The sequence below is a fragment of the Eumetopias jubatus genome, unplaced genomic scaffold (genome assembly GCF_037043125.1).
Source record: "Eumetopias jubatus isolate StellerSeaLion01/CBP00866 unplaced genomic scaffold, mEumJub1_p1.0 scaffold_5, whole genome shotgun sequence".
NCBI classification, from domain to species: domain Eukaryota; kingdom Metazoa; phylum Chordata; class Mammalia; order Carnivora; family Otariidae; genus Eumetopias; species Eumetopias jubatus.
In genome coordinates this window covers 17,041,236-17,053,646 of record NW_028274811.1, presented here as the reverse complement: position 1 = coordinate 17,053,646, position 12,411 = coordinate 17,041,236, and the positions used below count along the sequence as shown (strand labels likewise).

At 38.4% G+C, this 12,411-nt stretch overlaps 1 protein-coding gene across 1 annotated transcript; it reads right to left on the bottom strand.

Annotated features, from left to right (window-relative positions):
* Positions 1-7,299: 7,299 nt before the first annotated feature.
* FTMT (ferritin mitochondrial) lies at positions 7,300-8,028 on the bottom strand. Its single transcript, XM_028103705.2, has one exon. The coding sequence runs from the start codon at positions 8,026-8,028 to the stop codon at positions 7,300-7,302; it is 729 nt and encodes a 242-aa protein (XP_027959506.1).
* Between the last annotated feature and the right edge of the window lie 4,383 nt (positions 8,029-12,411).

The following is a 12,411-nucleotide window of genomic DNA, read 5'->3' as shown; positions in this document are numbered from 1 at the left end:
TTGTTTTGTTGATGTGGTGTGTGATGTTGATTGATTTGCAAACATCAAACCATCCTTGTATTCTGGGAATAAATCCCACGCAATGGGGTAAATGATATTTTTAATAGATTGTTGTATCTGATTTGCTAATATTTTGTTGAGGATTTTTTCATCTATGTTCATCAGGTATACTGGCCTTTGTTTGTTTGTGTGTGTGTTTTGTGGTGTCTGTTGGTATTGGTAATGTTTGGTAAAATATAGAATGCATTTCAAAGCTTTCCTTCTCTTCTAGTTTTTGGAATAGCTTGAGGAGATAGGTATAACTCTTCTTTAAATGTCTGGTAGAATTCACTCTTGAATCCACCTGATCCCTGGACTTTTATGTTTTGGTATTCTTTTGATTACAGATTCAATTTTGTTACTTATAATCAGTCTGTTCAGATTTTCTAATTCTTCCTTGTTCAGTTTTGGAAGATTGTATACTTCTAGGAACTTACCCACTTCTTTTAGATTGTTCAATATGTTAGCATATTATTTTTCATAGTATTCTCTTATAATCCTTTGTATTTCTGTGATGTCAGTTGTTGATTCTCCTCTTTTGTTTCTGATTTTATTTATTTGGGTCCTTTCTATTTTTTTTTCTTAATGAGTCTGGCTAAAGGTTTGTCAATTTTGTTTATCTTTTCAAAAACCTGCTCTTGGTTTCATTGATTTTTTTCTCTTGTTTTAATCTCCATGACATTTATTTTTGCTCTGATCTTTATTATTTCATTTTTTCCACTCAGCTTGGGCTTTGTTTTTTCCTAGTCCCTTAGGTGAAAGAATAGATTGTTTATTTGAGCTTTTTCTTGTTTCTTGAGGTACGCCTGTATTGCTATGTACTTCCCTTTTAGAACTTCTTTCACTGTGTCCCAAAGATTTTGGATTGTTGTGTTTTCCTTTTTATTTGTTTCCATATATTTTTTAATTTCTTCTTTGATTATGTCATTGACCCATTGGTTGTTTAGTATCATTTTGTTTAGTCTCCACAAATTTGTGTTTTTTCCAGTATTTTCTTGTGGTTTATTTCTAATTTCATAGTGTTGAGGTCAGAAAAGATGCACAGTATAATTTCAGTCTTCTTAAATTTATTGAGGGTCATTTGTGGCCTAATATGTGATATTCTGGAAAATGTTCACTGTGCACTTGAAAAGAATGTATATTGTATCATTTTGGGGATGTAATGTTCTGTATATATCTGTTATGTACATTTGGTCCAATGTGTCAGTCAATGACATTGTTTCCTTACTGATTTTTCCATCTGGATGATCCATCCCTTGATGTAAGTGAGGCGTTAAAGTCCTTTACTACTATTATATTACCATCAGTTTCTCTCTTTTTGTTAATGGTCACTTTATGTATTTAGATATTCCAGTGTTAGGCGCATAGATATTTAAAATTGTTATATTCTCTTGTGGGATTGATACCTTTATCATTATGTAATGCCCTTCTCTGTCTCTTGTTACAGTCTTTGTTTTAAAATCTACTTTGTCTGATATAAGTATTGCTACCCTGGCTGTTTTTGCACTTTCATGTGATGGTGAATATTTTTCACTTTCAGTCTGTATGTGTCTTGAGGTTTAAGATAAGTTTCTTGTAGGCAGCATATAGATGGGTCTTGTCTGTGTGCTTTACTTAATCCATTCTGCCACCCTTTGTCTTTTGATTGGAGCATTTAGGCCATTCACATTTCAAGTAACTATTGATAGATCTATCCTTATTACCATGTTTAAAATTTGTTTTCTGGTTAGTCTTGTAGCTCTTCTCCATTCATTTCTTCTCTTGCTCTCTTTCTTTGTGGTTGATGAGTTTCTGTATTCTGAGCTTCTGATGGCTTTCTTTCTCTATTTTTTGTGTGTCTATCATAGGTTTTGGGTTTGTGATTACCATGAGTTTTATATGTATCATCCAAAGTAAATAGTCTATATTAATTTGATAGTCATTTAAGTTCAAACACACGCTTAAAAAAATACTAAAAGGAAAAGGAAACAAAACATTTTTTCCCTTTTATTCCATCATCCTCATTTTATATGTATGTTGTCATATATTACATTTTTGTGCTCATAATTTTCTTATATCTAATTAGGACTATTTCTTTTCCACTTAAAGAAGCCCCTTTTAACATTTTCTGTAAGGCTAGTTCAGTGGTGATAAACTCCTTTAACTTTTGTTTGTCTGGGAAATTTTTTTCTTTTATTTATAATTCTGAATTATAACCTTGCCAGATAGTGTATTTTTGGTTGTAGGGTTTGTTTTGTTTTGTTTTGTTTTGTTTTGTTTTCCCCTTCAGCACTTTGAATATATCATGTCATCCCTTCTGGCTTACAAAGGTTTCCCTTGTACATAAACTTTTTCTTCTCTTGCTGCTTTTAAAATTCTCTCTTTATCTTTAATCTTTGATGTTTTAATTATCATGTGGTGTGGTGTGGACCTCCTTAGTTCATCTTGTTTGGAACCTTCTGTGCTTCCTGAACCTGAATGTCTATTTCCTTCCCTAGGTTAGGGAAGATTTTGGTTATTATTTCTTCAAATAAGTTTTCTACACCTTTCTTTTTCTCTTTCTCTTCTGGGATCCCTGTAATGCAAGTGTTTGTTTGCTCAGTGTTATCCAAGAGATCTCTTAACCTCTATTCATTTTTAAAATTCTTTTCTTGTTTTGCTGTTCAGCCTGTGTGCTATTATTACCCTATCTTCTAGATCACTATATCCTTCTGCATCTGCTAATCCATTGATTCCCTCTAGTATGTTCGTTATTTCATTTATTGTATTCTTCAACTCTGATTAGTTCTTATTTGTATTTTCTATCTCTTTATTGTAGTTCTAACTGAGCTCTTCCACTCTTTTCTCCAGTGCAGTGAGTATCTTTAAGATCATTACTTTAAATTCTTCATCAGGCACTTGGTTATCTCTGTCTCATTTTGTTTTTTTTCTGAGGTGTTTTCTTGTTCTTTCTTTTGGAGCATATTCCCCTTTCTTTCCATTTTGCTTGGATTTTTGTTTGTTTCTGTGGATTAGGTGTAACAGTTACTTCTTTTAAATTTGAAGGAATGGTCTTGTGTATGGTGTCCTCTGTACAGACTATGTGTGCTTGGTGACTTTTGCTGGCTGGCTGGAGCTGTGGCTCTGTATGCTAGTTACTCTTTTAAACTGTGGCTTTTTACAGAAAGAAGAAATATAATAATAATAATAGAAAATACTAAAATAAAAAAGGAAATAAAAAAGATAAGGAAAAGAAAAAAGAAGGAAAAAAGTACAAAGAAAAGAAAAATCCAAAAAGAACAAAAAGAAAAACAAAAGAGGGAAAATTAAAAAAAAAAGTCATCTTAAAAATAAAATTAAAATAATAACAAATTTTTAAAAACTAAAAAAACCCCAAACCCAAAACTCGGCTTGTGACCCAGGCTGGTGTGGGTTTGTTTGCAAACCCTGAGTTTGCTGCTGTTGCAAGCTCCCTGTGATGACCAGACCCACTAGTGATGGCATCCAGACACTACTCCAGTCTAGGATTTTAAGGTAGAATGGGAACCCGAACTGTGTGCTTCTCCAGTCCCTCCACCCAGGAAAGTGTTCCCACAGCTACTCCTCCATTTGGCAGAGTTATTGTGTTGTCTTTTTTACATGATAGTTACTCTTAAACTATGGCTTTTTCTTCTGTGCCCAAGGACAGAGGACTCTGTTCCCAGTCCCTCAGTCCTATCCCTCCCCACTACCATTCTCAGCATCTGGAACGGGGATTGCCCTTGTTACGGTGTCTCTGTCTCTCTTGCTATTCTCTTGCCATTTTCTCTACCTTTGTTGTTCAGTAGCTGTTCAGTTTGCAGTTCAGTCAGTTCTTCAGGAAGAATTATTCTATCAATAGCTGTAATTTGGTGTGTTCCATGGAGGAGTTGAGTTCAGGGTCTTCCTGTGTTGCCTTGTTGGACTGGAACTCAGCAGATAGATATTTAAATAGAAGTCACAGAACTGGATGAGATACTTAAAGAGCAAGTATAGATGAAGAGGGAGAAGAGACCTGGATGTGAGGACAGAATCCTGGGACCCTCTAATGTATAAAGTTCATGAAGATGAGGGATAATTAGAAGGGAGACAAACAACAGTGAGTGTTTTAGGAGGGAAATGGCAAGTCCTGCTAGCTGGCTGAGGAAGAGGAAGTCACTAGATTTATCCTCAAGGAAGTCACTGATGATCTTGATGGAAAAATAAAATGGTTGGTGTGGTGGCAAACAGTGAACACAGACTTACTTGCAGGGAACCAAGAGAAAACAGAATAATTAGGGACAGGAAGCAGAAATAACTTTTTCAAGAAGTTTTGTTGTAAAAGAGAGCTAAGTAGGGGGTGGTAGCTTTTGCTGGAGGGAAAGTTAGTCCAAAGGTGGCTTTAAAAAAAAAAAAAAAGATAAAGGAGAAATAAGATCATCTTTGCTTCTCATGGAAACCAACCATTAGAAAGGGCAAAATTGATGATACGAGTGAAAGCATAATTATAGGTGTGATGTCCTTGTGTCCTTCAGTCAGTGTGAGGGTTGGGACTGGTGGGTTTTGGGAAGTAGCATAAATGCTTCAACCACTGTAGCAGAACAGAATGCTTTGCACATGAACATAAAGGCAAGCATGTGATCAATTTGATGATAAGAAAGTGTGAGGTTCTCCTGGGATTCCTTCTAAATTCTCTGTGAAATTAGTGGATTATCAACAGACAGTGGGGAGCTGGAGGAGACAGAGATCTGGGATGAGAATGTGCAAAAGAATTGTCTGGGACAATGGCTATTGCATGTTTTTGACAGCAACATAGACTAAGAAGTACCACTATTGAGGAGGTAAATCCATGAACATACACACACACACACACACACACACAAGAATTTCAGGAGACAGTACCCTTGCTTCCCTTACTTTCACTTCTGTTCAAATCTATTTTATTAATAAAAGGTGGATAGTGACTCACTAAATAATTGCATCACACTCTAATGGGTTGCAGTCTGCATTTGGGAAACACTCATCCAGAAGAACTGAAGAGGAAATTTTCTGAAGAGATGAAATAGGATTATGTGCAGCACAATAAAGCAACTTAAGGATAGAAGGTAAAGTGAGGCCAATGCGCTTAATCAAAAGCTCATCATTAGGCCCTCCCCACACCCAATTGTTCCTCCTGCCCGAGATCCCTTTTTATTCTCAGATCCTCTTCTCCAGTAACACAGGTCGAGATCTATCAATTTTCTTCCTGTACCCCATTTCTATAACTCTCTCCATTCAGTCATTTGCACAATTTAAAAGGTTCTGCCTATAAACTCTCATCAACATCTTTGTTTCTATTTCCATTGATTTTGCCATGGTTCAGGCCCTTCCTTTCTCTCCACCTTTTTACTTTTCTTATTATGATAATACTGTAATGGGTGTCCATAAGAAATTTATTTTAAAAAGACAAGTAGCTAAAGAAAATAAATATCCAACACAATCTCACTAAGAGGTTGTCTACCTTCATTTGTTGGTATATATATATATATATATATACTTCCATTTTATGTGCATATATATTATTTTCCTGTACTTGTCTTTATACAATTATATAATGTAACCCTGTCTTATGCTTGTTTTTAAGAAAACGCATTGTGAATTTCTGCTCACATTATTATGTGTTTGGCAAAATCATATTTAATAGCTGTAAGGCATTCCATGTATGGTATTTTAATCTAAACCATTTTGTTGAGTTTGTGCAGTCATGTGCATGAGCCTCTCAGATCTGGGACTGCGGGGGTCACAGTCTGCCAGGGACCCCTGCTGCTGTGCTTGAAAATCAATTCATCTCCTAGCTTGTTGCACGCCTGCACTTCCCAGTCAATAACTGAGCTCTGGAAATGAACTTAGGCAGGCCCATTTCTGGGAGACCTGGGATTCCTCTGATGAGCGACTCTGGCTTTTGGGTCTCCCAGACAGCCTTGCAGAAGCTTGCTCAGAGCCAGGCACCACTTTCCTCTCTTCCTTCCCTCAGGATCTGTTTCTCCTAAGACATTTCTTACACATTTAATCCCATCTTGTCATGTTTCTCAGAGGACCCAAACCAACACAGACATATCAGTTGTTCTCCGGGTTGTATTCTGTACAACTAAACTTCTGATGGCTCAGGTCTCAGCACAGCATTCTTCTGCTGAGAGCCCTTCAAAGCACTGCCATTGCTCAATAAATTAAGCCTAAGCACCCCCTTCTCCCCTCCACACTTGGCTCCAGCCCATTTCCCCAAACACCACCCAGTGTTCTTAGTCCAGCCCAAGGCCTACTGACCAAATATTCTCCCATTCATTGTCTCATGCCTCCTCCCCCAGGAAAACATCTGCCCGGCTGATGCCTCCTTCATTCTGGATTTCTTGATTTTTCCACCCTAATGTTTTTTCCCCTCCATTTTATAGGCCACAGAAGAGTGTTTTCTGCAGTGTATTCACTCTTTTTGGTAGGTCAAAGGGAGAATATAGAGCCCAGTGGTGAGGTGTATAGTTTGTAATCAGACCTATATTATCATTTCAAACACACACACACACACACACACACACACACACACACACACACACATTAGCTGAGATTGGATATATTTGGGAAGCACTGAGCTAAACAAAAATAATCCAAGATTTTTTGTTTGTTTTTTGTTTTTAATTGCAAGACTTCCCAGAGCCCTTAAATGCTCATAGACATTGTGACTTTCCAGGGCCAGCACTGATACTTTGTGAGCTTTTCTTGAATTTATTTGCTTGCAAAATCCTTTAAAAACAGATCATCGCCAGACATTACTTTTTCTTGGAACATACTGGGAAAGGGTAAAAGTTGTCACAGAATTTTGCATGTATGGTTTTTACAGTGCTGTATATGTTCTTCAACTTGTTAGAGTTATTTGCATATTTATCTTACATCTTCCCACTTCAGCCTTTAGCATAAGGTCTTGAAAATAATGGGCATTTGTTCAGTTGAAAATCACAGAATTTTAATGAAGGTTCATGGTCTGGAATATTTGGTAACTGGAGACAGTTTGCATCTAATCTCAGTTGCTTTTTCGCAGTCTTTTTTATACTGTAATATCCTGGGCTACATTTCAAGCTGGAAAAATTATCTTGATGTTGGACAAAAACCCCTTGTTAATATGGGGCTAAGTACATTTTCTCTACAAGTCACTTTATTGGGACAGCATAACAGGGTATAAAGATAGAGGTTCATTTTAAGGGCTAGAAAGCAGGAGTGTGTGGACTCTGGGTCTTGGCACAGCTTGGGCAGTGAGGAAGGCAGCCTGTGGCTTACTTAGTTCTGATTGTTTTCATCTCCAAGGGTGTGCTTGTCAAAGAGGTACTCTGCCAGGCCAGAATCCGGGGCCCCCATCCTAACCAAGTTTTGCACGTGGTCACCTAGTTCTTTGATAGACTTCACCTGCTCATTCAGATAGTGAGTTTCCAGGAAGTCGCACAAATGGGGGTCACCTTTGTCTGAGGCCAGAGTGTGCAATTCGAGCAACGACTGGTTCACTTTCTTTTCCAGGAGCAGCGCACACTCCATGGCATTCAGCCCGCTTTCCCAGTCGTCCTGGTCAGGTTTCTTGATGTCCTGCAGGCAAATCCGGCCTCCCCGCTGGTTCTGCAGCCTCATCAGCTTTTCCGCGTGCTGGGTCTCTTCCCGGGACTGGCGAAGGAAATACCTGGCGAAGTTGTTCAGGGCCACGTCATCTCGGGAGAAGTAATAGGCCATAGACAAGTACACGTAGGACGCAGAGAGCTCCAGGTTGATCTGGCGGTTGATGGCAGCCTCGGAGTCAGGGTGGAAGTTCTGGCGCACCCGGGAGTGGTTGGAGGCGGGCCCGGCTGGGTCCCAGGAGGAGGCGGCTGCCGCCAGCAGGCGCAGGGGGGCAGTGGGCCCGGGGCGCGAGGGGCGCCTGGAGACCCAGAGCGGCAGGAGCGTGAAGCCCCGGCGCGCGCTGCGCAGGGACACCAGCGAAAGGCTGATATTCTTGGAGAGGAACAAGAAACAGGGCAGCATGGCTCCCCTTCTTTAGAAGTGTGGAAACTGAGGCCAGGGCGGCACTGCGTGTGGCCAGACGCCAGGGGCTTCAGGTCTGAATCGGAACGCGGCCTTAGGCGACGGCGGCGACTGCGTCACACACACCCCTTCCCTTCCAGAGGCGCCAGAGTTCCACGCGGAGGGCGGCCAGGCGCGCGCCCTGTCTCGGCTGGGCACAGACGGATGACAGTGACAGCTTCATTTAACTAAACATTGCCCCCTTTCTGCCCTTGGGCCTGTGTAACTTACTATTTCATCTAAGTTCAAAATGCTGTCAAAAAAGTAGGCACTGCGACTAGCAAAAGAAAGGATGAACCCAGTGGTACTTCCCCTCCATCTTTGCCCTCTTTCCATCCAAAGCTCAAGGCCTGGGGGAGGCAGGGCAGTGAAATAGGGTAAGGCAAAAGTCACAACGATTTATCTGAGAGTGAAGGTCCGCAGCCAAAGCGGGTGTTTATAAATTGACTTTGATTATTTTAACAAACCTAGGTATGGAAAGAATTGCCAGTATAGTAGGCAAATTTTCAAGAGTCTCTAATAAGACAGTGCTTTCTTTTAAAAAGATGTTTTATTTTTAAATATAAAATTCATCTTTCTTGCAAAAAAAAAGATACTGTAGGAAAGTAGGAAGAATATGTAAACTAGCTTTATTTTCCTGTCTTTTGTTCATGCAAATACATACACTTGTGGTGAGCATAGCATAATTGTGGAGAAGTTGAATCACTATGTTGTAGTGTGAAACTAATGTAACATTGTGTGTCAACTAAAATAAAAAAATTTTTAAAGGCGAATGCCCAGATTTTACTAACAGAAACTTATAACATTAAAGTTCCAATGCTTTTCCTTAGCCTTAAGAAGACCATATTCTTAGGAGACATCAACAATATCCCATTGCATTCTAGGACAGCAAACTGGTTCTGCTTTCTCATTGATCTTTTTGATAACGGGATTATAAGTTTGGGGTGTGATTATCTTTGGCGAGAAAGTGTTGAGATTCTAGTTTTTCTGGTATGTCTTCCAGGTGCCTTATTAAGTCTTGTCTTTTTAAGTCTCGCTGTTTCCTTCATGGCATACACAAGATTTTTTTCCTGCAGTTCTGGAGATCCTCACGTTCCTTCAAGCAATTTGAAGATTCTTTCATATTTTCATTCAAACTGTCGAATTTCCTTCTTTAATTGATGTTTTATTTCAGCACTGATTTCCAACGGTATTGGCAGTTTTTCCAGCACTTCTCCCAACACAGACATTGTTGTGACTTTGGAGTCATCATCTTTCAAACACATGGCTGAGCCCCCAAGGTGGGATGCTCCCTCTCCCTGGTGCACTGACAGCAGCCCCCAGGGTGGGATGCTCCCTGTCCCTGTTGCACTGACAGCAGCTCCTCCCAGGGTGGGATGCTCCCTGTCCCTGTTGCACTGACAGCAGCACCAGGCTTGGCCTTCTCTTAGGTGGAGGAAGAATCCTGGGTTCTCCACAACATTTCACTTGGCTTTCCCCCGACAGCCAACTCCTCTGCTTTATTGGTCATCATTTCAGGGCTGGTCTTGGGCAGCGCCAAGAGTAGATGTGCCAAGAAAGTTTTCTTGAATAAAAAAAAAAATAAAAGGACAGTCTAAAAAAATAAATTTAAAATGGTATTTAGTTTTAAAAGAATATTGTAATTGTTCTAGTGTATTGGAAAAATGAGGATTAACTCACAGAACAAAATTCAGAAAATTTCTAATCTTTCTCTATCCGGAGAAAACCATTGTTAAAATGTTGTTAATAATTCTCACAGATAAAAAAAAAAAAGACATTAAAAAAATAACAGAAACACGAAAGTAAATTTATAGCTTTGTAACAGCTTTAGAGAGGTATAATTGGCATAAAATAAACTGCAGATACTTAAAGTGTACAACCGGATAGGGTTTGACATAGGTATACATCTGTGACATCATCACCCAAATCAAGAAAATGAATGTATTCATCATCTCCGAAAGTTCCCTGCTGTTCCTATTTTATAATCGCTCCCTTCTTCTCTCTGCCCCACCTCATCCTAGGCATCCACTGATCTGCTTTTCCTCACATAGATTAGTTTGCATTTTCTAGAATTTCATATAAATGGAATTGGTTTGTATTCCTTTTTGCCTGCTTTTTTTTTTTTTTGCTCAGTACAATGGTTCTGTGACCCATGCAATAATGTGTATTAATAGTTTTTATTGTCAAATAGTTATTCCATTGTGTAGGTATACCACAATCTTTTTATCCTTTCACCATCTCATGAACATTTTACTTGTTTACAGTTTTTGGCTATTGAAATAAAACTGATAGGAACATTCCTGTACAAGTCTTTGTGTGACTGTGTGTGCTCATTTCTCTTGGGTGAGTACTTTGTATGGAATGGCTGGATCATGTGGTTAAGTATGTTTAGCTTTTTAAGAAATTTCAAATTGTTTTTCCAAGTGGCTGTACCATTTTGCATTTTCATCAGCACTATGTGAGAGTTCAAGTTCCTTCACATCCTCACAACCCTTGGTATTGTCATTTATTTAATTTTAATTTAAAACTTAAAATTTAGCCATTCTAGTAGACGTATATTAGTATTTCATTGTATTCTCATTATAATTAATGATGCTGAGTACACTTTCTCAGACTTCTTTGCCAGCTGTTTATCTTTGGAAAGTGTATATTCAAATCTTTTGTCCATTTTACATATTGGGCCATTTCTTTTCTTACAGTTGTTTGATTTCTTACGGTTAATAGCTGGGCCTTTGATATTAATGCTGCTTATATTAAGGTCTTCTTTCTGATTACCTTCTCTGTATTACTTTCCTAGATTTCCTTGGACAAGTCAGATTACCCTTCTAGGTCAGTTTTCTCAGTTGTAAATTCAAGATCCTACTTACTTCCATTGGGTCATTGAAAGGATTCAATAAAATAATTATGCAGCAGACTTATCACAGAACTTGGCACAGAATAAGCACTGAAAATATTCTTTAATAGTTCTTATTGGGTAGTTTCTATTTAGTTATTCAAAATCATTCATTTTATATTATTCAGTAGGCAATAATTATTATTATTGCATATGGAAAATCCTATACAGCTTGTAAAGTATGCTTACATTCATTATATTGTTGTTATCATACAGAGATAGTGAGGTAGAAATTCTTTTATGATATGGGTATATTGAGGCTTGTGGTTTGGTAGTAAGCTCCCTCGTCTCAAATGAGTTTCTTAAAGTGTACCATAAATTGAGGTGGATGCCTAAGATCTAGTTGCATTTAGACTCTGGTAGCAGAGTGTGATCGATATTTGCCAAAAAATTTCTCACTAATTTTTGCTTTTCTTTATCCATCTTTGCTTTTATTTTCTCCAAACTCTTGCGACTCCTAAAATATAGTTCCCTAAAGAGAGGATCTGAAAATGATTCTTTAGAGTGGTATTAAATGCCAACTGCTGCGACTAGTGTTTTAGTAGAAAGGATGCTTTTCATATAAATGCTTTATCCCCAAGGTAATAAAAAGCATAGATATAAAACAAATGCAAGACATGAAATGTAATGCAAAACAACGTCATAAAACACAATACACACTTAAATACCCCATGTTTATTTGTCAAAAATGTTTCTTGTTCCTTTACAAAGTTTGTCATGTATTTTGCTAGACTTTAAAAATGCAAGCTTTTTATTTTAGGGACATTTTAATTTCTAGTAGTCATAGTAAATTTAATGTTCTTCTACCAAAAGTACAAACATAGACCATGGCCCACCATTCTTCATAAGCCATTTCTTCCTCAGTTTTAATGGCTTCGTCTCTTCCTTGGACACCCCTCTCAGCCTTCGAGATTCTCTGGTGTTCCTTCTACTTCCCCCCCTTCCTGTCCTCCATTCTTTTACTTCCTCACAAAATCCATCTCATCTTTTTAGGTCCCATCAGATATATTACTTTCTCTGTAAGGTCTTCGATAACTTCATTTGGAATCAATCACGACTTTGCTGTTGTTGTTGTTGAAGACTTTGTTTATACTGAGGGTATATCAGTCTATCCATTTAAATTTCTTGTATTTCTTGTATATGGGCATGCATGTGTGCATGCTTGTATGTGTGCTGGTGTGTGTGTATCCTTAAGGGCACAGTTTATCATCCTGCTCATTATTTTTATTGAAGTATAGGTGACACACAATGTTACATTAGTTTCAGTTGTACAACATGGTGATTCCACATGCCCATGTGTTATGCTCTGCTCACTGTAAGGGTAGCAGCTGTCTGCCACCATGCAATGCTATTACAGTACCATTGACTATATTCCCTGTGATGGACTTTTCATCCCTGTGACTTATTTCATTCCATAATCGGGAGCCTGTACCTCCCACTCCCCTGCACCC

What these genes read in the sequence shown, in the direction of transcription:
- FTMT (XM_028103705.2), bottom strand. Translation starts at nt 8,028, where the DNA reads ATGCTGCCCTGTTTCTTGTTCCTCTCCAAGAATATCAGCCTTTCGCTG.